The sequence below is a fragment of the Cebus imitator genome, unplaced genomic scaffold, assembly GCF_001604975.1.
Source record: "Cebus imitator isolate Cc_AM_T3 unplaced genomic scaffold, Cebus_imitator-1.0 Scaffold24, whole genome shotgun sequence".
Classification (NCBI taxonomy): domain Eukaryota; kingdom Metazoa; phylum Chordata; class Mammalia; order Primates; family Cebidae; genus Cebus; species Cebus imitator.
The window spans coordinates 1,673,511-1,699,812 of NW_016107339.1; the positions used below are offsets into that span (position 1 = coordinate 1,673,511).

The following is a 26,302-nucleotide window of genomic DNA, read 5'->3' on the forward strand; positions in this document are numbered from 1 at the left end:
TAAATGATTTGCAAAAACTTCTTCTGTTATATGCATGTCTTTTCACTTTCTTAATGATATCCTTTGAAGCCCAAAACTACTTAATTGGATGAAGTCTCATCTACCTATTTTTTCTTTTGTTGCTTGTACTTATGGTGTCATATCTAAGAAACCACTCCCCAAACTGAGGTCATGAAGATTTACTCACGTTTTCTTCTCAGAGTGTTATAACTCCTGCATTTAATTCTATGACTTGAGTTAATTTTTGTACACAGTATGAAGTAGTAGCTCAAGTTCATTCTTCTGCATGTGGATATCTAGTTATCCCAGAACTATTTGTAAAAAAGACTACTCTTCCCACAAAAATATTCTTGGCACCTGTGGTGAATATCAACTTATCATAATCTCAACTGTACTCCATTTACATATGATGATCTTTTTGTCAGTATCACATTGTTTTGATTAAAATACTATTAACAAGTTTTGAAATCAAGACACGTGAGTTCTCCAGCTTTGTTCTCTTTCAAGGTTGTTTTGGCTACTGGAGGTGCTTTGGATTTCCATATGAATTTTAGGATCAGTTTGCCAATTTCTCCAAAAAATACATCTGGGATTTTGATAGGGATTACAGTGAATATAAAAGAGAAAAATGGGCATCTCATTCTCCGGATTTTCCTTTTCAGTTTTTGGCTAGCCTCTGATTTTCCTGTTAAATTTTTGGCTAGCATGTTGTTTTCTCCAACTGGTAATGCTGCCTTAGGCAGCTGTGATGTTTAATAATTCCAATGATTTCAACATACACTTAAGGATAGGGTTTCTAAGCAGGCTCTGAATAAGGTCAACTAGAGACAAGCCCTATGAGTGGGCTCTGGGGAGCTGCTGGACATGTCAAATGGTGACAATTCACTGGGAATAGAATGTTTAGGGTACTCCAGCTACATTCTGCCTCCTGCTGTAGTTATAAGGTTACTAGTTTTCAAAGCTACTGTAGAGTTGAAAAGAGGGTGATGAGAACAGGGAAAGCTAACATGCCATAAAACTCACTGTTCTTACTAAGATTCAGCCATTATTCCTTTGGTTAACTTCCGGAATTCTGAAAAAGTTGATTTTGATAATTTTTGTCACTGTTCTTAACGATTTTATGGAGGAACAGATTTTCAGGGGTCCTTGCCATTCTACTCCACAAGTGCTTCTCTCTGCTGACTTGCTTTCTGAACCTACCTTGATCTTGGAAATCTATGTTATACGTCCTCTTTTTAAGAGCTGTAAGGAAAAATTTTTGTAGCACTCTTGAGTAGTCATTTAGGTTTCTTCTAATGTTTTGCTATTCCAAACAAAACATCAATTAATATTTTAAAAAGGTACATCTTTAGGCACAAACAACATGCTAGCCAAAAATTTAACAGGAAAATCAGAGGCTAGCCAAAAACTGAAAAGGAAAATCTGGGGAATGAGATGTCCATAAGGGGCTTTGAAAAGTTCCAACACATTCCTGGGATTCTAAAAGACCACGCATGTGTACATTATTGTGCACATATCCAGGGAAGACTTGAGAAGGGGATAATCTCTCTCAACTCTGAGTGGAGAGAGATTCTACAAGGTAGAATTATGTAAGTGGAACTGCTACGTATAACTAAATGCACATTTTAAATTTAGATAAATAATTCCAAATTGCCTTCTCTTAAGAGTTTAACAATTTATAAGTCTGTCACAATTTCTGAAGCCCTATCATCTCTGTGGATACTGGATATGATGTGATATTTTATGTATGTGTGCGTGTATGCACATGTGTTTATATGTAAATGTAACATGACATTATATCTTTATCTACTCATCTATTTATGCGGTTAATTAGATAGAGGAGGATTTCACTATTTTAGCTTAAAGTTTTCTGATAACTAGAGATGCTGAGTATCTTTTAACATATTTACAGCCCATTTTAAAGTCCTTTGAGAACTCTCTGCTCATTTTACTTTTCAAAACAGATTCAGGAAAGTTTTTTCTAAATTCTGGAAATTAATCCTTTCTGTCTATGTCTACTTTTTCTTTTATGCCTTTCATTTCTAGGGTCCTGCTTAGGAAGGCATTTATTACCCTAAGATAATATATTGGAATATAATTTAGGTATTTATTATAAATCTAGGTTCTTCCTTTGTTCCTTTCATAAATTTCTACTTTTTTCCATGAATTTTTCCTTTCATGAATTTTCTCCTTGCTCTTTGGAACTCCTTAAGCCAGTGGCTTTTATTGCCTTGGAGGTGATGGAAAATAAGAGCTAAACAAAAGGACGGCTTGGTTTTGAATTTGAATTACTTTTAAAAGGCCATAGAACAAAAGACAAATCAAGAAGCCAAGGCATTTTGATTCTCAAGGTTTTTTGGCAAAATGAAAAAAAAATCCATTTTTTTTTTTTTTTTTTTTGAGACAGAGTTTCGCTCTTGTTACCCGGGCTGGAGTGCAATGGTGCGATCTCGGCTCACCGCAACCTCCGCCTCCTGGGTTCAGGCAATTCTCCTGCCTCAGCCTCCTGAGTAGCTGGGATTACAGGCACACACCACCATGCCCAGCTAATTTGTTGTATTTTTTGTATTTTTAGTAGAGACGGGGTTTCACCATGTTGACCAGGATGGTCTCGATCTCTTGACCTCGTGATCCACCCGCCTCGGCCTCCCCAAGTGCTGGGATTACAGGCTTGAGCCACCGCACCCGGCCTAAAATCCATCTTTTTATAAGCTTATGTAACTGAATTTATTCATCCCTTCAAAGTCTGGATTATTCACTTATACCCTCTAGGGCTAGCGACTTTTTAAAGGAACTGCTGTAATAACTTTTGGGATTTTTTTCTTTTTGTTCCCTTCTAAAGAATTTCTACTTCTTCTTGGGTCAATTTTCTTCTTCTTGGGATAATTTGTATCTTCCTTTAAAAAAACATATGGGAGGCAGAATAATGCCCAAGCCTTTAATTCCTGGAGTCTATGAATTTGTTACCCCACATGGCAGAAGAGACTTTGCAGGTATGATTAAGGTTAAGGATGCTGAGATGGAGAGAGTATCTTGGGTTATCACGGTGGGCCAATCTAATCCTATGAGTTCTTAAAGTCTTTAAGAGGAAGGCAGAAGAATGAGTTAGACAGCTCAGACTCAAGAAAGAGGAGAGAGTTCAAACATGAGAAGGGCGTGGCCTGGTGTTGCTGGCCTTAAGGATGGAGAAATGGGGCCATAGCCAAGGAATATGTTATCCTCCAGAAGCTAAAAATGGGCCTCAGTTGACAAACATAGGGAAATGAGGACTTTGGTCTTATGGTCAAAGGAACTGAATTCTGTCACCATAGCAAATAAACAAGGAAACAGATTCTCCCCAGAGCCTCCTGACACCTTGATTTTAGCCTAGCGAAACCTGGGTCAGACTTTTGACCTAGAGAACTGTTAAACAATAAATCTGCATTGTTTACATCACTGTTTGTGGTAATTTTTATGTCAGCAAGAGAAAACTTTGTCTACATTTTTAACTTAGAAAGTTATATATAGTAGTCTTTTACAACAACTTATCCTTCTTTATCTTCAGTTATTTCACAATTTTTATTTTAAATGTATTAGTGTTTTTCTCTTATTTATTCTTGATCAGAATTACTAAATGTTGGATTACTTCAGTTTTTAAAGAATTACCTTTTGATTTCACTCATGTAACCTGTTTTATTATGTGCTGTTCATCTTTTCTTTTATCCTTATTCATCCCTTTACTTAATTTAGTTGTATTTTGATGTTCGCTTTCTATCTTCTTGAATTGTATGTTTAGATATTTTACAAGAAACAAGTCTTTCTTGTTTTTTAATAATTGCATTTCTTCTGAGTTGCCTTTTATCTTTCGGGGTTTTGGTATTTGGCACTATCAGTATCATGAACTTCTACATTTGTTATTTTTAAACATTTCCTTATTAATTCAAGAGTTCTTTAGAAGAATGATTTTACCTTTACAAGTGATGTGTGTGTATACAAAATAAATATTTAGGAGTGGGGAGGGTAGCTGGTCTGTTGATAGACCTAAATTCTTACATGTCCCCAAATGTCTATTCTTTCTTCCCATTTGAATGTTAGCTTGGCTGAGAAGAAGATTCTAGCTCAAAACAACTTCTCCTCAGAACTTTGAAAACAAACTCAAATGTCTTCTGGCCTTTGGTTTTTCTGATGTCTATCTGATGATTATCTTAAAAACAAATATTTTGTTTGTTCTCTCTGGAAACTTTTAGAGTTTCCTTGAAGTTTTGTAAATCTTTTATGGGGTTCCTAGGGTGTGTCATTTTAACTTTCATCCTGTTTATGAGATTTTTTTTTTTTTTTTTTTTTTTCAATCTCCAGGCCAATATCTTTCTTCAGCTCTGGGAAATCTTCTTTCTTACTCCTTTGATATTATACTCTACTTATGATCTCTAGGCTCTCAATAGTTGACATTACAGTTCAGTGTCTGAGTTAATCTAAAATTCCAGGTGGAGCATTAAATTTTTTTATATTCCTAGAAAAAGTTAGAATTTGGGGGACCATTGTAACTTCCTTCATTTTCTTCCAAAATGAAAAAAATTGTTGTGAGCAGTTATATCTATGAAATCTTACAATATTTAGTTGCCTTGAATATTTTCTGAAGGGGGAAAGGCATTATATATCCAATCTAATTATATGAAATTTGCATATAAAATTCTATCAAAATCTGTTGAAAAGCTTTTCCATTCAAAAGAAATTACAATAAAACAAATCTTCTGATGCTTTCCTGGTCTGTATAAATCAACTGTTTTCATGTTGAAATTATATTAAGACCCAAAACGTTTTCTTTGATTCTAGATTTTATATATATCGTAGCTGGGTACTATTCATTTCTTTTCCCCCAATCTTTCCTACATGTATATTTCCCTAGTTTGCTTACTACCCTCACAAAAAAAAAAATCAGAAAATTAGAATACATTACAGCTATGTGATAGTTGCAAAATGTCCGTCCATGCACATATCTGGACCTTTACATATAGTATTTTAATGACACTGTGAGATGCTTATGTATGAGAAAATTGATGCTCAGATGCTTTAAGTTACTTGCTCAAGAACGAAGTTACGAATACAGCTAGAAATATCATAAGTTAAACCCAGATTTGTCCAAACTTATGCCCAGCTGAGTGTGGTGGCTCACGCCTGTAATTCCAGCACTTTGGGAAGCCAAAAAGGGTGGATTACCTGAGGTCAGGAGTTCAAGACCAGCTTGACCAACATGGCAAAACCCCATCTCTATTGAAAATATCAAGATTAGCTGGGCATGGTGGTGTGTGCCTGTAATCCCAGCTACTCAGGAAGAATCAAGAGAATCCCTTGAACCCTTAGTCCCACCTACTTGGGAAGAAGCAGAAGAATTGCTTGAACCCTGGAGGCGGAGGTTGCAGTGAGTTAAGATCGCATCACTGCATTCCAGACTGGGTAACAGAGCGAGACTCCATCTCGAAAAAAAAAAAAAGCAAAACAAAACAAAAGCAAAGACTATGCCAATATATATAATTACATTTCTCAATCCTGCCGAATGACTCCAAGGAGTTCTTGTTTCAAAACGACAAAATAATTTTGGAAATAGGTCTTTCTACCCAATTTTTAGGATACATATTTTGAAAATAGCTTTTCCTAGGAACAGAAAATACCTGATGCTTCTTATTTTCAATTACTAGTGTTCCTGCTTATATTACAATGGACACATTTTGCTAAGGACAGGAAATGTGGTTATTACCAGTTTCACCTGCTGGGAAAAAAGCTAGCACAGTGCCTGCACACTGTGGGGCTACAATAAATGTTTGCTGATGTCCAATCTGGAATATCTGAAAATAACTATGTACACCGATGCTGCTCAAAAGAAATATAATGTGAGCCATGCATGTCATGTTTAATATTTTAGTATTCGCATCTAAAAAGTAAATAAAGATAAAATTAATTTTAACAATCTATTATCAGCCTGACATGTAGACAAAAAATTATTGACAAATTTCACATTCATTTTTTTCATACTGTCTTCAAAATGCAGTGTGTGTTTTATACTTGCAACATACATTTCAAGTGCTGGGTATGGCTAGGGGATACGATATTAGACAAAGTGTGTAAACTAAACAACAGTCATGTTTTTCATAACATGAAGGTTATTACATTTTGTGACTATCATAAGAAAATAAGGTAACGGTATGTCTGGGAGAAATCTTTAGAATATCTGCTTTAATAAGTTAGCTTATCAATTATTTATTATACGAGAATAATTAAACATCCAGAAATAATTTGAAGGCATTTGTTCCCTTGAGGGGCAACAACATCCAGAGGTTTCTTTTGCAGCTATTATCCTGCTTAGTAAACTTCCTTTACAGTGACAATACTCAGATCAGCTCTTATCAAAACTTATCAGTGAATTATAAAATTTCAAATTCGTGGTAGTATTATACATTTCACTTCAAAAACATATGTTTCTCCTCAATTATAAAAATTAGCTTACTAACATATTTTTGTGCCCTCTGGGAACACAAACATTCAGACCCTTAAGAAAATGGGAGTCAGCAGAACTTATTCCCAAAAGGATGATAGAGAGCACAGTCTACCCTCCCTGCCAGCAGGTTCTACACCTGGAGATTTAACCAACGGATCCGAAGTAACAAATATATATATATATATATACACACACATATATATACAAATATATATAGTAACAGGCCCTGCGCAGTGGCTCATACCTATAATCTCAGCACTTTGGGAGGCCGAGGCAGGTGGATCACCTGAGGCCACGAGTTTGAGACCAGCCTAACCAACATGGAGAAACCCCATCTCTACTAGAAATACAAAATTAGCTGGGTGTGGTGGTGCATGCCTGTAATCCCAGTTACTCGGGAGAGAGGCAGGAGAATCACTTGAACCCAGGAGGCAAAGCTGAGATAGTGTCATTGCACTCCAGCCTGGGCAGTAAAAGTGGAACTCTGTCTCAAAAAAAAAAAAAAAAAAAATTTGCTGGGCCTGGTGGCACATGGCTGTAATGCCAGCTATCAGTAGGCATGAGAATTGCTTGAACCTGGGATGCAGAGGTTGCAGTGAGCTGGGAGCACGCCATTGGACTCTAGCCTGGGTGACAAAGCGAGACTCAGTCTCAAAAAACAAAAAACAAACAAAAAAACCCAACTAACCAAACAATACAACAACACAAACAGTACAGGCTGGGTGCAGGGCCTCCCGCCTATAATTCAGCACTTTGTGAGGCCAAGCAGGAAAATTCCCTGAGCTCAGGAGTTTGAGACCAACCTGGGCAACATAGTGAGACCTCATTTCTACAATAAAAATGAAAAATTAGCCAGGTATGATGGCACACACCTGCGGTCCCAGCTACTCAGGTAGCTGAAGATGGAGAATCACCTGAGCCCAAGAGGTAGAGGCTGTAGTGAGTCATGACTGCACCACTGCACCCTGGTCTGGGCAACAGAGTGGGACCTTCTCAGAAACAACAACAACAACAACAACAACAACAAACCCTGTATAACAGCATTTACATTGTATTCGGTATTATTAAGCAATCTAGAGAGGAAGTATAGAGAAGAATGCGCATAGGTTATGTGAAAATACTATACCATTTTATATAAGAAACTTGAGCATCTGTGGATTTTGGTATCCACAGAGGTCCTGGAACCAGTCCCCCACAGATACTGAGGGAAAACTGTATTTCCTCTGGAGATACATAGGAAAAGCCCAGGTACCTGGAGTAGTCTTGCCTCAAGACAAAAGGAAGCACTATCAGACTTCTCTGCCTTTTTCATGTCTAGTATGCACAGACTCTGATCACATTTGTATGGCACACTGGGGTAAATGGATGAGGGCTCATCCAGGCTTCCCCTGGACAGCTCCTGAGCTGAGAGGTCAGTATTCTCAGCAAGCTTATAACCCATAAGTTACACAGTGGTTCCAAAGCTCTCTGTATACTGTTTTTTGTTTTTGACAAAGAGAGGAACAGCATGAAATATTTTTGTTGCACTAAAATTTAAAGCCTATTCTTAGAGGCACATTCTTAAATATGCTGCTGTGGGGCCCTGCCCAATTCCCTCTTCAGGTCCAAGGCACTTATTTACCCCAGCTGCTGGAAATGCTGGCTGTTGATGGCCCTCATGAGCTCTTCTCTGGAAACTGCCCAAAGCTAAAGAGGGTTTCCTTGCCCAAGGTCATGCCCTTTCCCTGGGAATTAACTCCAATCCAGTTGCTGGTTTGAGCTGACAAATAAAAGCTGGCCCCCTTGCCTCAAGGTGGACAATCAAGAGGACTACACTAGCCCCAGAGCTCCGGCAGCGCCTGCAAAGCGGTTTAACTCTCCCTCTGCCCAGTGTTGCTTCTTTCACTCACTAGGTATTGGGATGCTGCTCAATGAATGTCTTAACCACGAATCTCTGTCTCACAGTTTGGTTCTCAGAATTTCTGACCCATGACATTTATTTAAAATTATTTTAGATTTTAAGGCATTCTTAAATACATTAAATATACAGTAGGCTCATTCTTAAGCCATCTCAGGTGTGCATGTATTAATGCAGGTATGTAGTCTTTCATTCATGACCAAACATCAGGGAACAAGCCCTATGCAGACTGATCTTATGAAATACCTACAGAATGCTCTGTCTAGCACTGGGGATGGGAGGATGAACATAACAGAAGCTCTTAAGAAATTCCCAAAATAGCCATACAGGAAAATACAGACTTGCATGCACACTAACCTACAACCCTAGGTAACAAAAGTGAACACTGAAGTACAAACAATAGCACTTTGTGTGCACAAAAGGGGGAGTGTCCAATCTTATCTCAGACAATTAAAGTGTGAGCTAGATCTTCAAACCCCAAGAGGAGGAGGAGGTGGTGGTGGCTCAGGGAGGGTCCTTTCTAGTGGAGAACACAGTATTTTCAAAGGCATTGTACAAGAAACATCTAGCTTAATCAGGGCCTGATTAAAACCTTTGGTGTTCCTTGCTATCAATATGCAATTGAAAATGATATCAGTATCAAAGTAAAAAGAAAGATTAAGTTCAACAGAATACTTTCTAAAAAAAATTATTTCAATGCTTTTGGGGTAGGATCAAATATTAAATTTTTTCTAAAGTTGAAGGTACCCCATATACACCATGGAATTCTACACAACCATAAAAAAGAACATCATGTCCTTTGTAGAAACACGGATGGAGCTGGAGGCCATTATCTTTAGCAAACTAACACAGGAACAGAAAACCAAATGCCACATGTTCTCATGTATAAGTAGGAGATAATGATGAGAGCTCATGGACACAAAGAGGAGAACAGCAGACACTGGGGCTTACCTGAATATGGAGGGTGGGAGGAGGGAGAGGATCAGAAAAATAACTATTGGGTACTAGGTTTAGAACTGGGTGATGAAATAATCTGTACAGCAAACCCCCATGACACAAGTTTACCTATGTAACAAGCCTGCACATGTACCACTGAACCTAAAATTTAAGTTTCTTTTAAAAAAACAAAGTTGCTGGTACCCTAAACATGAGCTTAGTTTCCCTCTTGGTCATCCAGTCCAGTCCTAGGGAGTGGAGGACAGTGAGAAGATGAGGCCAAATCAAGGGTCTGCCAGATCACGAAGAGCTCCTTATACTCATATTGAGGGGTCTGGCCTTTATCTCATTGGTGGATGATGGCAATTACCACAGATTTTAAGCCAGAAAATTGAGCAAGGATTATAAGGACTTGGTTGAGTGAGCCATCTGTTGCACTGTCCAGGCAAGAGATTATGGGCTTAAACTGTGGCTGTGGTGGTAGATTTGAGAGATGTTTACAGGGTAGAATTCCCCAAGCCAATACCTGTTGAGTCAGACACAGCTAGGACTGAGTCTGAACTCAGTTGATACCTAGTTGCGTGGCCTTGAACAAGTCACTGACCCTCCACTGGCCATAGTTCTCATCGACAAGTGGCTCTGTGCCCTAAATGACAATGTAAAAGGTTTAGTGTGGCACCTAGCATAAGCTCTGGATTTGGATGGCTTCCAAATCCAGGGCACACATAGTTTAATAAGCAGTACTCTGGGTTGTGGATTCCCAGGTCCTCTCTTGATAGGATTACTCTCCTGCTGAAACCTCTCCTGGTAGGACACTGGCTGCACTTCTCAATGATTTCCCATAGATTTCAGCTAACTCGCACTAGGTACAGGACCATCATATGTGTGTCATTTAAGAGTGCCTGGCAGGGCCACTGATATCCAGGCCACAGTCTGCTTATTAAGTCTTGTGCCCTGGTGTGAGTGGTGTGAGCTACATCTGCTCAGAAGCAGTTATCTTTTTTTTTTTGTAAGTTGTACAGAGTTACTGTTCGGATAAGACACAGCTATGTCTAGCTATCTTATGTCCTTCCTTCATTCTCTTTCCCTCTCTGGAACACTCAAAGTATTGTGCCCTGTGTGTTCTGTGGCAATGGAGATAACTTGTCAAGAGCCTAAAATGACCGAATGGATTTCTTAGGCATCAGTGGGGATTCTTGACTCCCAAAATGGCTGGGAGAGAAGGAAAGAGGAAGGAAAAATAATGCTTATTAAGCTCCTACCATGTCCCATAATAATATTTTAGTGGATTTTCTCTTAGTAAACTCAATGGGAATAAGAAAAGGGCGTGGGCGTGTTCCTAAATAGACAGGCAGAACCCTAGTATACCTGAGGCCAGCGGAGGAAGGTGGACACTGGACACCCAAAGGCAAAATGTTCAGGAGGCCAGGAGGTCTCCAGGGGGCCTTGCTGGAAAGTTATAGCTTAGAAGAGCAGGAAGGGAAAAGCCTGGAAACTCCTGTGCTGTGGCCACAGAAAGGGGATAACCTTGACTTTATATAGTGACCAAGACAAAGAGTCATCTGGGCCCTATATAGTAACAGTTTGTTTCCGGGCACACTTGAGTGATAAGACAGCAAGAAGGCAACTGTCTACTAATTAAAGACATGCATCTTGCTGCCACAAAAGTGAGCGGAAGAAGGTTGTACTTGAAGCCCCTGAAATAGACATTCTCTAGCCTAACCACAAAAGTCAAACACTCTTGGATTGGGTCCTTGCATGCAGACATGTGCTTTTAGAATATCAGAAGTAATAAGGAAAGAGATGTATGGAATGAGCTCCTTCATTATTTGATTCTGAAAGAGAGGTATAATGGTGCTATCATCACCACTGCCTGAGCAGGTAGCGCCCTAGTGCCTTAACTATGCAACAGGTGCTGTGATGATGTCCAGCAACAACCCTTGAAGTAGCTGCTCTTATTCTCTTTACAAGTAAGAGGTTAAGTAACTTCCCCAGGTCATCCAGCACGGCAGTGATGGAGCCTGAATTCAAACGCAGGCTTGACTCGGGAGCCATGCTAGGCAAAGCTGTATTGCCCTCCCCCTCTCATAAGGGCTGTGCCAAGTGGGCTGATGTAAATGTGACCTAAAATTAGATTAAAGCAAAATGGAATGAGGCCTTTTCAAAGTAAAGGGCAAATTCTGATCTTGTTTTCAGTCCAAAAACAACTCATTTATTCAACGTCTTTTGGAATAGATGTTCCACAAAAATGCATTTTCTAGCTAACCAATGCTTCCCCAATTTCATTTTACATATATTTCTCTGCCTTAAAGTGACTATACTGAACATAATGGAACTACTTGTTGTGCTTCAGGTCTATCACATCTTAACAATAACCAGAGCAGCCAATCAATATAGTGCCAACTATGAGGACCATTTTTTTGATGTTTTTTTCCCTCACTCTTGTGAGTGGAAGCTGTCTGTTTTTCTTGTCATTACTGTCTTACTCTGGTTGACCTAATATCCCTCTCCTTGTTCTACCAACTCGCTGCTTTTCATCGACACTGGGACATTTTTGTTGGTGCTTTCTCCTTGATGCTCCAGAGAGAGTTACCTCTAAATAAGTGAGCTCTTACCATATTAATGTGACTCCCACATTATGCCTGCATTTAATATGTATTTATTTTCTCCTGGAAGGTATCACAAGAAACTTACCAATGGTTTACCCTTGGGGAAATGGGCTGGCAAAACGGTGGGAGGAGAAAATGGAGGGCACCTCCCCTTTTTCACGTACTTTTAATTAATTGGAATCATCTAATGTAATATATTTTAGTTTTATCTTAAGAATATCAATAGTGGTTACCTGGAAAGGAAGATTTTTTTTTTACCTGTTTATATTTAAAACAATTTGATGTTATAAAGATATTTGTGTGTATGTGTGTGCATATTTACATCCATAACACAAATAAATATATACAAATATAAATTTTAAAGATGCCTATGGAAATTATTTAAGAAATCTGAATTTCTTTCCTAATGGTCTATTGTATGTTAATACCTAAATCTAGTCATCCTCCATGGGAGATTGGCTTCAGGACTGCTGTGCATACCAAAATCTGAGGATGCTATAGTCTCTTATATAAAATGGCAGTAGTATTTTCAAATAATCTATGCATATCCTCCCTTATACTTTATGTCATCTCTGGATTATGTATAATACCTAATACAATGTAAATGCTATGTAAATGGTGGTTATACTATACTGTCTAGGGAATTATAAGAAAATGTCTGTACATGTTCAGTAGAGACTCATTTTTTTTTCTAAATATTTTTGACCTGTAGTTGGTTGAATCCAGAGATGTGAAGCCCATGAATACAGAAGGCTGACTGTACTTCTGTTGTTATAAATTCTGGATTCTCTTAAAAAATACCATGTGTCTTGTGTGTGTACCAGTGTTTAAAGCTTTTTGATTTGTGAATAAATTCCTAAATATCTCTTGACCAAGGTTTCTGGGGGTAAACATGTAATTTCTAAAACTAATTTTGAAGAACCTTACTGAGTGAAGTCGTTGAAAAACAAAGTCTGCTGTGGCTTTTTTGTGTGTGTGATTGCAGCCTGCACTGTAAGATATAAAATGCAACTTTTGAATAATTCTCTAAAAATTACTTATCTAAATTGTGGGATCTCACTTTACATTCAGGTTGTTTCTCAAAAATAAAAGCCCATGTAACTGCTGTGTTAAAAGTGAAAGAGACAAACATAAAATCTCATAAAAAAAGACTATAATCAAAGAATCATCAAAAGTATTGATACTTACTTTAATTTTTGAAATTGACTTCATTGCTTTGAAAAAGACACTTGGGAAAGTCTAAACAGTTTACTTCCCTGACACTGATTATATTAAGCATACATAGAACTTTTTTTTTTTTTTTGCTGCTACCACTATTTTGGTTTACTTCTACTTTCCCTTGCTTCTTGGCACTCTTCAGGAAGTATGTTGAGGAAGACAAAAAGTGACTTCCCCAAATCAGGTAGGTGTACTCTCATTGCTTATCATTGTCAAAATCATCACCACAGACTAAAAGCTGTTTATGATTCACATCTATTAATGTAGCAGGAACTTTCCTTATCAGACTGATATAATCTCTGTTAGGGTATGGGAGGCAGATTCGATTCTGAATAGGGTATCTAGTAAAAGAGCTGGTTCTCGACTATGTAGGCTTAACTGGGTCATCTAAAGTAAAGGTCATGCCCAAACAACCAGATAAAGCTGTAGGGAAAGCCAAGGGACCAATGAAAACAGAGCTTGACACACAGCAGGCACTCAATAAATACCTGTTGAATAAATGAATGAGATAATTCTACTCATAAAACACAAGGTATTTGGACAAAACAACATAAACTCCCTCTTCGAAGTTCTATTTAAACAGTTACATTGCTCCTGTGTCTCTGGTCTATAGGAAAAAAATGGATTCAGCAATAGCATAGAAGCAGAAGTCAGAATATCTAAGCAAGCCAACCCTCAGCTTTTCTTTCCATAGGTATAAGTTGGGCTCCATATCCCATGTCTTGCAAAGAAGCCAGAGATCTACTCTGTAGCAATTAACATTGGGACACCAAAACACATGTTAAAAAGCTGTCTGTGGGGCTCAGAATTTAATTTTAGGAAACAAATTTAAGTCTTGTAAATTCTCGCCATATAAGATGATCACATTAATATTCATCTAAGTGCAAAGCTAAAGATAAATCCTGTAGACATAATCTGCCTTTCCTCTTGTCCATGCTTTTATACTCCTTTATTATGTAGATCATTTAACAGACAGCAAGAGTGAACAGCTCTTCATGGAATCCTTGAGCTAGAAAAGCTCTTAAAGTTCATCTGTTTCAATTACCAGAATACTGCCAGAAACTATACCTGTGAGACACAGAACTATATATAGAAATGAAAGCTTACTCCTCTATTGCCACAATGTGGTGGTTTTTTGTTTTTTAAGTTAACCCAATACATCAATCTCTTAATCACAACCCATTCTTTTCTGTTCTCTATAAAAAAGTTTGGATAATATGAGGCCATATCATTATTAAAACAGTATTTTAATATTCCTAGCATGACTATATTATGTGGATATTTTAAATTAAGAGAAATATGATGTGGATTTTAATTAATACTGCTATCATTTTAGTCTGAATTGGAGTAGAAGATTCTTAAAGTTACTCTAGGCTTCCATTTAACACAGGAATCCTCTCTATGGCGTATTTCATCTAAAAGACTGCATGATAAAAGATGAATGCAGCCACTTTAAATATTTATATGTTTTAAAATTGCACAGGAGGTGGATAACTTTTGTATTTATTTAAAAACTATATTTTTTTCTACATTTTGAACAAATGGATATGATAAACATTCCTTTTTTAAAAACCATTGCCAATTACCATATATGAAGATTTGCTACACTGTACTTTGTGTTAATATAATTCATAATTCAAAGGCTATGCTTAAAAACATTTCAAAATCAGGTTGTAATTTTTCAGGTAGAACATAAGTATTTCTGGCTAATTATAGCACATAAGATGTCTAATTTCAGAACTAATTGGTCAAATACTGTCACAGAGCACCAGTGAAACAAAAAGGACACCTCAGTGTTAGCTGGCACACTAAGTATAGTGTGTTAAAATAACCACAAAATATAGGGTGAATCATAGATTGCAAAGAGGCTTGTGCAAACCTAATAGAAAACCCACATCACAGCCATATTCGGCATCACCAAGGTATGACATGAAAAGGGACTTTTGTTCTAAACAATAGTGCCACTCAGTGGCTGAACAATGGTAGTGAATTGAAAACAGTATGAATGGAGGGTGGGCAAAAAGAAAAATGGAATTTTGGAGTAGGCAATAATAATACTGTAGGCAAAGATACAGAAAAACTATGTTGTTATGGTAACTGTACCTTGGAGGTCAGTTAGAGTCTGGACAGGAACAGAAACCTGAGCATCGCTTCCTGTAACTACATCGCCTGGATTTCATAAGAAAAAATAATTAGATTTCATGAAAAGGAAATAATCAACTTCACTTTTCTTTTATACTGAATGTTCTAATACTTTAATCAAATTACTAAAAAGATAGTACAAACAAAAATAATGCACAAGCTTAGAAAAATTAATATAAAATATTTTTAAAGAAAATAATCTTTAAAGCATGTTTCCTGAAAGTGTTTTATGTTTGTTTTTCTTAAAGAAATCACAAATAAACTTCAACTAGTCTAGAGTATAAGAATCAAAAGATTTTGCTGAGCATATTTCATGATGCTACAAATACTGGTGTGATTTTATATTTTTTCTTTCATCTAAAAGTAAGTTATATGTCATTTATTTAAAAATAGGCATTCTTTTGAAATTGATTTCCTCCTATATCAGACAAAATTTATTTTTAACTAAACTTGAAACCAACTTCTTCAGTGATAAGGACCTAAATAAGTTCTAATTTCATATTAAGTAATGAAAAGATTTCTTAAGTTACCACATGTACTTATAAATGTCAACATGCAAAAATAAATCTGTGAACCGCATACCCTTAACTTGATATACTTATTACAGGCAAGATTTCATTTACAAATTGGACTTATAGTAAGTGCATAAAATAAAGACATGTTCAAATTAAAAAAGCAATTTAAAAAAAAAAAAAAAAAAAAAAAAAAAAAAAAAAAAAAAAACCAAGTGCATTTTAAGAACATAAGAAAGGAAAAGGAGCATAACAGGAAATCTCAGAAGAACCTGAGTTGCACTGACATTTGGAAGGAAGACGTTTTGGTTCTTTGATTTCCTTCCTGGATGACAAAGTTCAACACTAAGCATAGTTACTGTCATCAGAATCATCCTCTGGATATATCACCATCTGAAGGCCTATGCTATTTTCAGACTAACAAGCTAAAGAAAAAAGCATTTAAAAAAAGCATCATATTTTCTATGTATGATCATTTATGATTAATAGACTTGTTTCCCCTTTAGCTTTTATATAATATATATGGTAGTAAAAAAAAAAAATCAATTTTTGAGTTAGATGACAAATCCTCAGTGTTCTGACCACTGACTTACAGCCCAGCTAACCTGGAAATTGTTAATTTGTAATTATACCATCATCATCAATTAACAGTACACACATTTGGTTTCCTATAATTGAAATAAAATGTATAAATAGGGACATACCACAAACAAGTGATAAACAGCTTTTAGTGGAAACAGACCCCAGATTTTAATATGTAAACTCTAAATTCATTGATAAATGTGTGCCTACTTTCTGTATATTTGGAGGAGATTTTCAATTCTATGCCTGCTACCTGTTTTACTCTGTTGCTTCTAGATGGCCTATTAATGTATATTTAGAGAATGATGATTCATTTTAATATAAATATCACCAAAAAAATTATAGGGAACATCTGTGCTGCTCCTTCACTATCCTACCTCAACACATATACAAACTACATAATATACTTCAAGCAACACATGTGAGTTTGGGTTGCAAACACAAGTGTCCCCTTATATTAGCACAAATAATTGAAAGTTAACTGATTACGAAAACCATGAACAGTTTCATCTTTATAAACAACCATTTTTCAATACAACTTTCAAATTTTCAAGCAGAGTATGCTAAAAAGCTATTACATTATCTTTCCTCAAAAGTACTAAGTAGATGACTCTGTTCTATAGAGGAAGAGCAGCAAGCTACATTATCTTCTATCTTCTACTTCTATAAACTGTTCTCTTTGCCTTTTGCTTTATTCAAACCTTTATGTGGGAAGGGGCATTAGCAGGAACATTTATGATTAATCTGAAGTTAATTAGAAAAGTTTTTTTTTTTTTTTTTTTTTTGGTAGATTGACATGAGAACAACAAACCAGAAGTAAAAATACAGAAGGGTTGCCAAACAAGGCTACTTCTTTCAGCACAGGGATCAGTTAAAATGCCCTAGTGATGATCATGTTCCAAATACTTTCTTAAGTGCTCTGTTGTCTCCTTATAACTGGGGACTTGGTTTTCATCAATTGTTCCATCTCCATGTACTTCCTTTCTCACTTACTGTGTGATATGAATACTTGACATTTCCTTGGAGACACAACTTTATATTTCTAGTCATTTGGCTTAGTTCCTCAGAAAATTTAAGCTGTAACATTAAGAGATTCTCTGACTCATTTGCCTGCCATCAGTTAGAATTACTACTGACTATGGCTTGTTATCAAAGCAACATTGAAATCATATTTATTTAGAACAATAAAACAGTACAATTAAGAAATATGTAAAATAACATTCATTTCCATTCTGGAAATGGGTATATCTCCTGGCATTAAAATACATTTACAGCATGCTAACGATTTGTTCTCTTTTTAAAAAAATCATGTATGACAACTCTATGTTAAAAAGAAAAGAATTTAATTTTCAATGAGACATTCTTATGCAGGGTAAATTGAATATTCTCATAAAAACTTAAATACTGATTATATAAAATCTAATATTTTACATAGGCAAATAAAAAGAGAGTAGAAGGATAACATGACGTGACCAACAGAGGAATACGGACATGCAAGTGTGTGTGCATGTATGCACACACACTTATTATTGAATACTACTCAATATTTATATCATTGGGGAAGCAAGTCCATTTAACATAAGTTAGCCAATTTAAATGCCAGTATGTAAAATTAGAAACAAATTTAGAATGTAATCTCCTTAAACAGAGTACATGGAACATAAAGTCTTCTTACTGACAATATTACTCATGTTATTGTCAACACTAATTAGTGAACACTGATATAACAGAGGGATCCCTTTAAGACATGAATGATACTTGGGTCAGGATGTTTGCTCTGACACTAAGTGGCCCCAGACTGCTTGTGAGGTCTTAGGATTGCTTTTTAAATACTTTTTGCCATCATTTACAACTTCTTGCTTTTAGAGTATAGTTAGCAGAGTCCTACTACTAAAAATAAATGTAGCTGTTTCAAATTTGTTATGAAAAGGGGGACCCAATACATTATGACTCTTCAAAAATACCTGAAGTGCTCTCTGATGAATAAAATACATAGGGGAGGTAAAGCTCTGGAATGGCCCTGACACAGAGATGAGCTCACCTGTGTACCAGCAGCAAATGTGCTACCGACAGCAGTGCCCTCACCCATCCGGTGAGATACGGACTGGACGATCTCCCAGGTGTCCTCTGCTCTAACATTCTGTGGTTCTAACTTTTAGTTTACAGACTCATATACTTATTTTGGCTGCTTGAAATTTTGTTTAGTTTTGCCCTCCCCCCTGCTTAAGATTCTGGCTGGTATTCCTGAGAAGTGAAGCAGCTGGGTGAGAGACTGCAAGCCTAGTGGCCCACTTCCTCCAAACAACTGCAAAGCACCGGTGAACGCTGTGACTAGTGAAGCCCATGGTACTGGAACTTCTCATTTTGGATTCTCTTCTAGTCAGAAGCATTACTATACAAAGTTAGCAGAGAATACAGTCAACTGTCCTCAACTTCTGTGTTGTGTTAATTCACGCCATCATACTGTATGGGCATTTACAGAACAAAATTGCAAATATACTAGGATATAAATGTTAAAAAAAAAATTACCTCATAAAATGTTAAGACCAACACAGTATCTAATATTCCAACTTTAAAAGAATCATACGTAACATATTTAAAAAATAAGTTTTGCATTAATTTCTTTTCTAACAGACAAGTGAAGAAATCCCAGGCTACACTGTGAATGTTTCCTTGGATTTACTAGTATTTTTTTCCTACCTTTGTTCAATTGTACAGGCATGCTTTCTGATTTCATCAGCCTCTGATGCTGCTGTTGCTGTTGCAAGGCATGCTTTGGGGCCTCTGCTGAGGTCCTGGTAGGAATCACAGCAGAGGAGGAGCTACTGCTGTTGCCTCCAGGTACAGGGCCACCTGCACTGCCTGGAGCCATTGCTGGGGAAATCAACTTTCTTCCAAAATTAATCAGGCTATTAGAGACCTTATTTATATTCAGGGGAGCACCTTTGGCATTGGTCCTGTTAAAAAAAAGAAATGGAGAAGCATTATTTACATTAGAGGATGAATCTATTTCACATAATTAATTGGTATAAAAGCACGCCTTTCCTGCTTTGAAAAAGGTCATTTACTAGACCAGCTATATAAAGTGAGATGTGAAAATTTAAAGTTACTACAGAAAAATAAAATAATGAAATTCTTAAAAACACAGCTTATGGAAAAGTCTTATTTACTTTTCGTTCACTCATTCAACAAATAGAGCCAATACTGTGCTGGGTTATGAGGATATAATTGTCCAAAATAGACACAGTTCCTTTCCTGGAGCTTCTAGTCTAGTAAAGAAGAAATATATTAATCAAATAATCACATAAATAAATATATGCTTAAAACCTGTGACTGGACGATAAAGAAGAGGTAGGGAAGTCCCGGGGTCCTCACAGATGGGGCACTTATGAAAAGAAGCTAAGAGTAGGTTTCTTAGCCCTGGCACATGGGTACTAGGCCAAATTTATTATGATTCTGAAAATAAATGTGTCTGACAGCAATGAAGTAAATTCCTAAAAGTTATGTCAAGTGCCCAGTTCATTACAATTGGAATCTATCCTTACTCTTTGCCCCAGCTCTCCATATCCTTCTTCTCCACTTCCCTGGTTTATTTTTCTTGATAGCATTTTTCATGATCTGACATACTATATATTTCATTTATTTATTTGGTCATCATTTGTTCACCTTCAAATACAGCTTTCATGAGGGCAAGGATTTTTGTCAACTGCTATACTGCCACTGCCTTGTACATCATAGATACTTTATTAATAATATTAAATGGTAGCAGCATCCACCCATAGTCTGTTTTTTCACCTGCCACAGTAGAGGACCAGCGTCTCCATTTGTGCTTTGAATCCCATTCTCCTCTGACCTTCAGAGATTGTTGTTCCTGCATCTTCCTCTCCTGCATCATCATTTTCTCCTTTACTGTATCATCTCCATTAGCATGCAACCATGGTGAGTGTATGCATATGTATGCTAAGTTCTCTACTGAACCCTTGTTCCTTTCAAGTTACCATTCCATTTCTTTCTCTGCTTATAACATGTGTTTTCAAGGTATATTAAGGTGCCACTTCTGCTTCCTCAGTCTTTGGTCCATTAAGTTCTGGTTGTGCCCATTTGCTATTGCTCTAAAGCCATTCCTCAAGATCACCAGTTACTTCACATTGCAGATCCAAAGGTCTGCTCTTATTCGACTCCACCTCTCAGCAGCTATCAACGCCCTTAACCACTGCTCTCTCTCTCAAATTTCGTCCCTCCCTAGCACCTGCATTATAACTGTGCCTGGCAAATAGAGGGCACTAAGTAAACATCTGATAGATGAACAATTCCCAAATGACTCAGAATCTTGCAGTGTCTCAGAGTTATTATCTTGAAGACCAGTTATGATTATAGATTATTTTAGTTGTAAAGGAAGCCCAATTCCATGACAATATTGAAGTTTATGTTTTTATTGTCCAAATCATTAATAGAAATGAAATAACTCATTTTGTTTTCATAAAAATGGAAAATTGAAAATCAACTTTGAGAGATCTACTTGTTTGATTTTAATTAACTTGATTTTTACTATAATTTCCTTCTCCCAGATCTAGCTGGCAGCACTTACATGGTAATTCTATTTTTTATATGACAGCTATATCCTTGGCATTACTAGACGTTGCTGTAAAACAGAATGGATCCATAGTTCTATAATAAAAAGGAAAGAACACCAGACTTCTTCCTTCCATAAAGTTTTCTCTAATGGTACTAGCTAATGTTATGGCCTAGGTATCGGAGACTTACATTGCTTTGGAGGTAGAACAAATCAAATTTAAAATATGAAATTCAGCTTTATAAAAGAAAGATCTATTCATTATAACAGAATGAAGTATGAAAAAAATTTCAAATGGTTTCTTTGGCATCAAGTTTCATCTTTGAAGAGTGAGCTATTTAAATGTCCTTCCAAAATTTATTAAAAATGGTATTTCCTAATGGAGATGAGGATATAAAGTGATTATGCACCACTTACTTTCATTTTTTAGGTACTTCCTAGTGAAGTAGAGCATTCCTAATTTTACATTTACTATAGGTTATCAACAGAGACGGCACTCAATGTATGTTTATTGAGAAAAAAGAATGAATGAAATGAAAAGACTGATACATTCTGGATTAACTAGGTATTCACCTCTGGCATTATATTCCACTCAGCAGCTTGTATACATTACCATTTCCTGTGAGTGACAGTATAAAGAAAAGTTATCATGGTACCGAAGTTCTGTTGCATTTTAGTTTCGCTTGTTTGCAAGTCAGAATTCATAATTCCCAGATATTAAGAAATTATAATGTTGTTACCCTTTTTTATACACAAAAATGTACTAGTCAAATTCCCATATTGCCAGTTGTAAAATTTATATGTTGATAAAAGTACTGAGATACTGCTAGAGCATTATCAAGAGAATATGGTTAATGCATCTTCATTACTACTAATAACCATAAAAACATATAGATCAAGCTTATGCTGAGCAATTTTTCATCTGAATAGCTCTTAAAAGGGAATGAACACTGTTTTCCTTTCTGAACATTTTTTTTTTGTTTTTAACCATGCTCTTCCTAATCTACTACCCATAGCTTCTAGAAGAATATTTCTTTTCAAAACAATGATTGAAGGTGACTACGTATCTTCAGGATATAAGCAATTCTAAGTCATACAGAGAAAGCAATCTATCCATAGCTTGTCTGTTTTTCGAGGCATAACAGTTTTTATGTCAAAGTTATCTAATTTAGATCTGCAATATGAACAGCATCATTCTTCATGCAAAATATTAAACAACTTCCAACAATTATTAATAGCTATGATATATATGATTAAGTCATGTGTGCTAAATTAATGAAAATTTGCAGTTGTCAGAGATCTGATGGACAGGAGGGATTGGACTGGATTAAAGATGGAGTGCAATGTGTTAACGGCGTTGAAATAAACAGCAAGAGGAATTTGGAGTTAAGACACTGAATATCAAATCTAATAAGTAACCAATTTTGTGTAATTGAAGTCTTTGATTACTATTGTCTATTTACTGTTATTAAAAAAAGTATTGTTTAGGAGAGATTATTTTAAAATTGTGCCAAGACTTACTTTTCACACAACCTCATTTAACAAGTTAAGTCAGTACCAACAGGGGCATTTTCTGAGGAGCCATGAATCTCCTCAAAATACCTGTACCAGAACCCAATTCTGACCTGAATTCATTGTTGAGCTCCGTATGTTCAGTATCTAAAACTCTGACAATAGGTTATTTTAGCTGTCTCTTCCCAGATGCTTATTACCCACTTGATGTCTTGCAGCCTGGCTTTCTGATCCACACTCTACTGAAAGAGCTTCTGGGGCCTCCAGTGCCTTCTTAGTTGCCAGTCATGGCCTGTTTTTATAGCATTTCTATAAACTTTCTGAAGCTTTTAAAAACCATTATCACATTATCACCTCTATAAAAATTCTCCACAACCTTTTCTCTCCTGGATATAAATATTTACAACATCCTAGTTTATCTCCTTTCTTCCTCTATAATTTTTAAAAATATGATATTAAATATCTAATATTTGTTTATTTCACTTTGCTGCAATGAAAAAGATGCTTAGCTATACTTTTGTCAAAAAATCACTTCAATTTATTTCAAATTATTTTTCTCTATATTCTAATTTACATATATTTTTATTTCTTTTCCTTGTGTTTTCCAAGATTGAATATTTGATTCATTCATTCACTTATCCATCCTTTATTTTCCCTCTTTTCCAATAAAAGCATTTGAAGCTACACATTTGCTTGGTTGTCGCAATAGCACAAAAGTTTTCTTTCATTTTCTAAATAGCCTTGTTGGCTCATTTTTTATTTAGGTACATTTAAAAATTTCAGATGGATGGGTTTGTGTTTCAATATATTACTTATTTTGATTTATTGAATAAAATAGAAATACTGAAAGAATGGAAATGGGAAAATGTTTTGATTTTGCAAAAGGACTATGGAAACCACAAATTAGAAAATACAGTGATGTATATAAATATTTTTACTAATTACTTAGAAATGAATATGTTTTATTACAAGTAGACAGTATGGTTCACTAAAAACAAGTTATTCCAAGGCAACTTTACTTCTCATCTGACAGTGTGAAAGGTCTGATAGATTTTGTTAAGATATGTCACTACCTGTGGAAATAATGGAGAATAATGCATGCTCAGATACAATTGAACAATTGTACCCCAAGTGGATTCAATATTCTAGCACCCACCAAGTGTTTCTGGTGATTACATGTGTCTTAGACTTGGTTCACAGACTTTCTACCAATCCATCTTTTAGGATGGTCATAATCTTCTGTTAATGAGTTGTGTAACCATGAGAGTTATTTATCCTGTCTGAACCCAAGTTTCCTTATCCTAAAATAAGGGAGCTGAATTTTATGATATTTTAGGTACTTTTTAAATAGAAAATTCTACAATTTTGTGACTTGAAGAATGAAAATATGTGCTTATTGAATTTCAGACCAAAGGCTAAAGAGATACCCAATGTATCAAATAAAAGAATCAAAATTTTTTGAATGTTTTAAACACAAAGTAAATGATGAATGTTTGAGGTGACAGATATGCTAATTATTCTGATTTGATCATTACATATTTTATACATGTATATGGAACACTGTACCTCCAAAATGTGTACACATAAAGACTAAAATATTCAAAATTTAAAATAATCTCAACAGGCTAGCATGAAAGAGTAAACATAAAATTTAACAAAGATAAATAAAAACTAATGCAACTATTTTAAAACTTTTTATAATTGCACATTACATACAGAACAAGAAGGTATGGATAACGTGAGTTTAAATTAAAAAAAAAATTCAAAACTCCCAAACATTAATGTTTTGATTGGATTTGGTTTGGCTGACAAGACTAAGTTCACAGGGATGATACTGAAGAAAATTAAGATTTTTGTGCTGCATTAATACTAGATGAGTCCTCATATTGCAGAAGATACTGTATAACTTTGGCAGTTGGCTTTTGATAATGCATTAATTACTAAAAGAATTGAGTTGTGTTTATAAACGGAGTGGAACAGTAGAGAAGCTGAAAACTATGCTGGAAGAGGAATGACTGAAAAAGCTGAGGAATAAGTCTTACATACAATAACGTGAGGGATGCCATCAGGCAAAGCAGCCCTTTTTTCGTGTGGCTTAGAAATGAGATGAGTTACAAAAGTTGAAAAACAGAGTTACAAAAGCTATAACATAGGAAATGTTATCTAGTGATAAAACAGGCTTCATTTACAAAAGTAAGTGCTCCAATCCTGGAGCTGTAAAAGTAGAGATTGAAAACTAATCTTTAGGTACAGTCTTCCTAGTCCTGGCATGCCAGAGATACAGTATTAAAGGAAAGGCCCTTTCCAACTCTAAGAGTTTGTGATCTGCAGTGCCAAATGGCATCTATTGTCATATTTATCATGTCATTCAGATAAAAGGACCAAATAAGAGGCTTGTAGACTAGTGTAGGACCTTGGGAAATGTCAGTCAAACCCCATCTCCAAATGAAAGTGCCTATTTGCCCTGTGTCCTTATTTTCACCTTCAGATTCTATTCCATTCCTTCTGCCCTTCCTGCCTCCTCTATCTTCCTTCCAAGATCTTTCTTTTCTATTCTTTTCCCTTTTCTTTCTTTCATAGTCTCATTTTCTTTCTATCACTTTCTCAAATTGTTCTACCTATACTTTTTTCCTACCATAAAATCATTTAATGTAGTACAATACTTGGAAACAATAAACTGATGCCACTAAACATATATCTATGTATCTCTAGTTTGGAGACAGAAACAATATTCTCTTTGCACCCCTGTATACTCCTAATGCTGTCATTATTGATCTGCTGAGTGCATTATTGTTTATATTTATTTCTTCCATGCTTATAGATACCAATCTATTTGGAGACTTAAAACATTCATCAGAGTCACAACATAATACTTTCAAGATGATTCTAACATCTAAGGTAATAATCAGGATATACTTCTACTTAAAAATTCCATAAGTTAGAGGCCAGGTGTGGTAGCTCACGCCTATAATCCCAGTACTTTGGGAGGCTGAGGAAGGACAGCTGCTTGAGCCCAGGAATTCAAGATCAGCCTGGGCGATATAGTGAGACCTTCTCTACAAAAAACAAAACAAAACAAAACAAAACAGAAAACCCAGCCATGGTGTTGTGCACTGGTAGTACCAGCCACTTCAGGGGCTAAGGTTGGAGGACTGCTTGAGCCTGGAAAGTCAAGGCTGCAGTGAGCTGTGATCACATCAGTGAACTCCAGTCTGGGCAACCGAACAAGACCCAGTCTCAAAACAACAACAAAAAATTCTGTAACTTCAAAGTTTTGAATTCTGTAAAATGAATGTCTCTAAAGTGCTTAATTCTGTAACTCTGAAATTAAATGTTTCAAGTTTACTTCAATGAAAGACTTCTATATCTAATTTTAATTTGCTTGCCATATTGTGAGCTTTGTTATCTTAGAAAGTGAACTCACTCCTTACCTCAAGGAACTCTAGATTCTTATAGATCTTCTTTAAAACTAAATGATAAAAGTTAGCTTGTCATTACATATTCCCTAAGAGTTGAAATTCAAGGGAAACGTTTGCTTTCAGCTATAAACATGAATTCTTTCATATGCAGTAGACAAATTTTTGTCTATATGATGAGCAGCAAAAGGAGTAGTCTTTGTTAGGAATAAAAAGGTTGTCTCTGGTGAAAGAGTGGACGTAAGCTAGACTATGGGGCTCACCTAATTGGGTCTACATACAATTTATAATGTCGGTTAAACTAACGTAACAAATAATAACCTATTATGTGTTAATCATGATGCATCAAATCACTAAACTTCTCAAGACATACATATAGGAAGAAATGCTGATTTCTATTTTGAGAGTGGTAGTTTTGAATTAATTTATTTTC

At 35.9% G+C, this 26,302-nt stretch overlaps 1 protein-coding gene across 10 annotated transcripts in view; it reads right to left on the bottom strand.

The window, feature by feature from the left end:
• The window catches only part of TBC1D5 (TBC1 domain family member 5), a 553,318-nt gene that overhangs the window by 55,118 nt on the left and 471,898 nt on the right, over positions 1 to 26,302 (bottom strand). For 8 of the 10 annotated variants that reach the window (XM_037736376.1, XM_037736381.1, XM_037736380.1 and 5 more), the window contains 2 exons: positions 19,069 to 19,325; positions 15,236 to 15,301 (listed from right to left, as the gene is read on the bottom strand). In XM_037736376.1, coding sequence (XP_037592304.1) covers positions 15,236 to 15,301; positions 19,069 to 19,325 — 323 coding nt within the window. The remainder of the gene's footprint in view (positions 1 to 15,235; positions 15,302 to 19,068; positions 19,326 to 26,302) is intronic. The other 2 variants (XM_017522211.2, XM_037736379.1) reach the window with 1 other exon arrangement.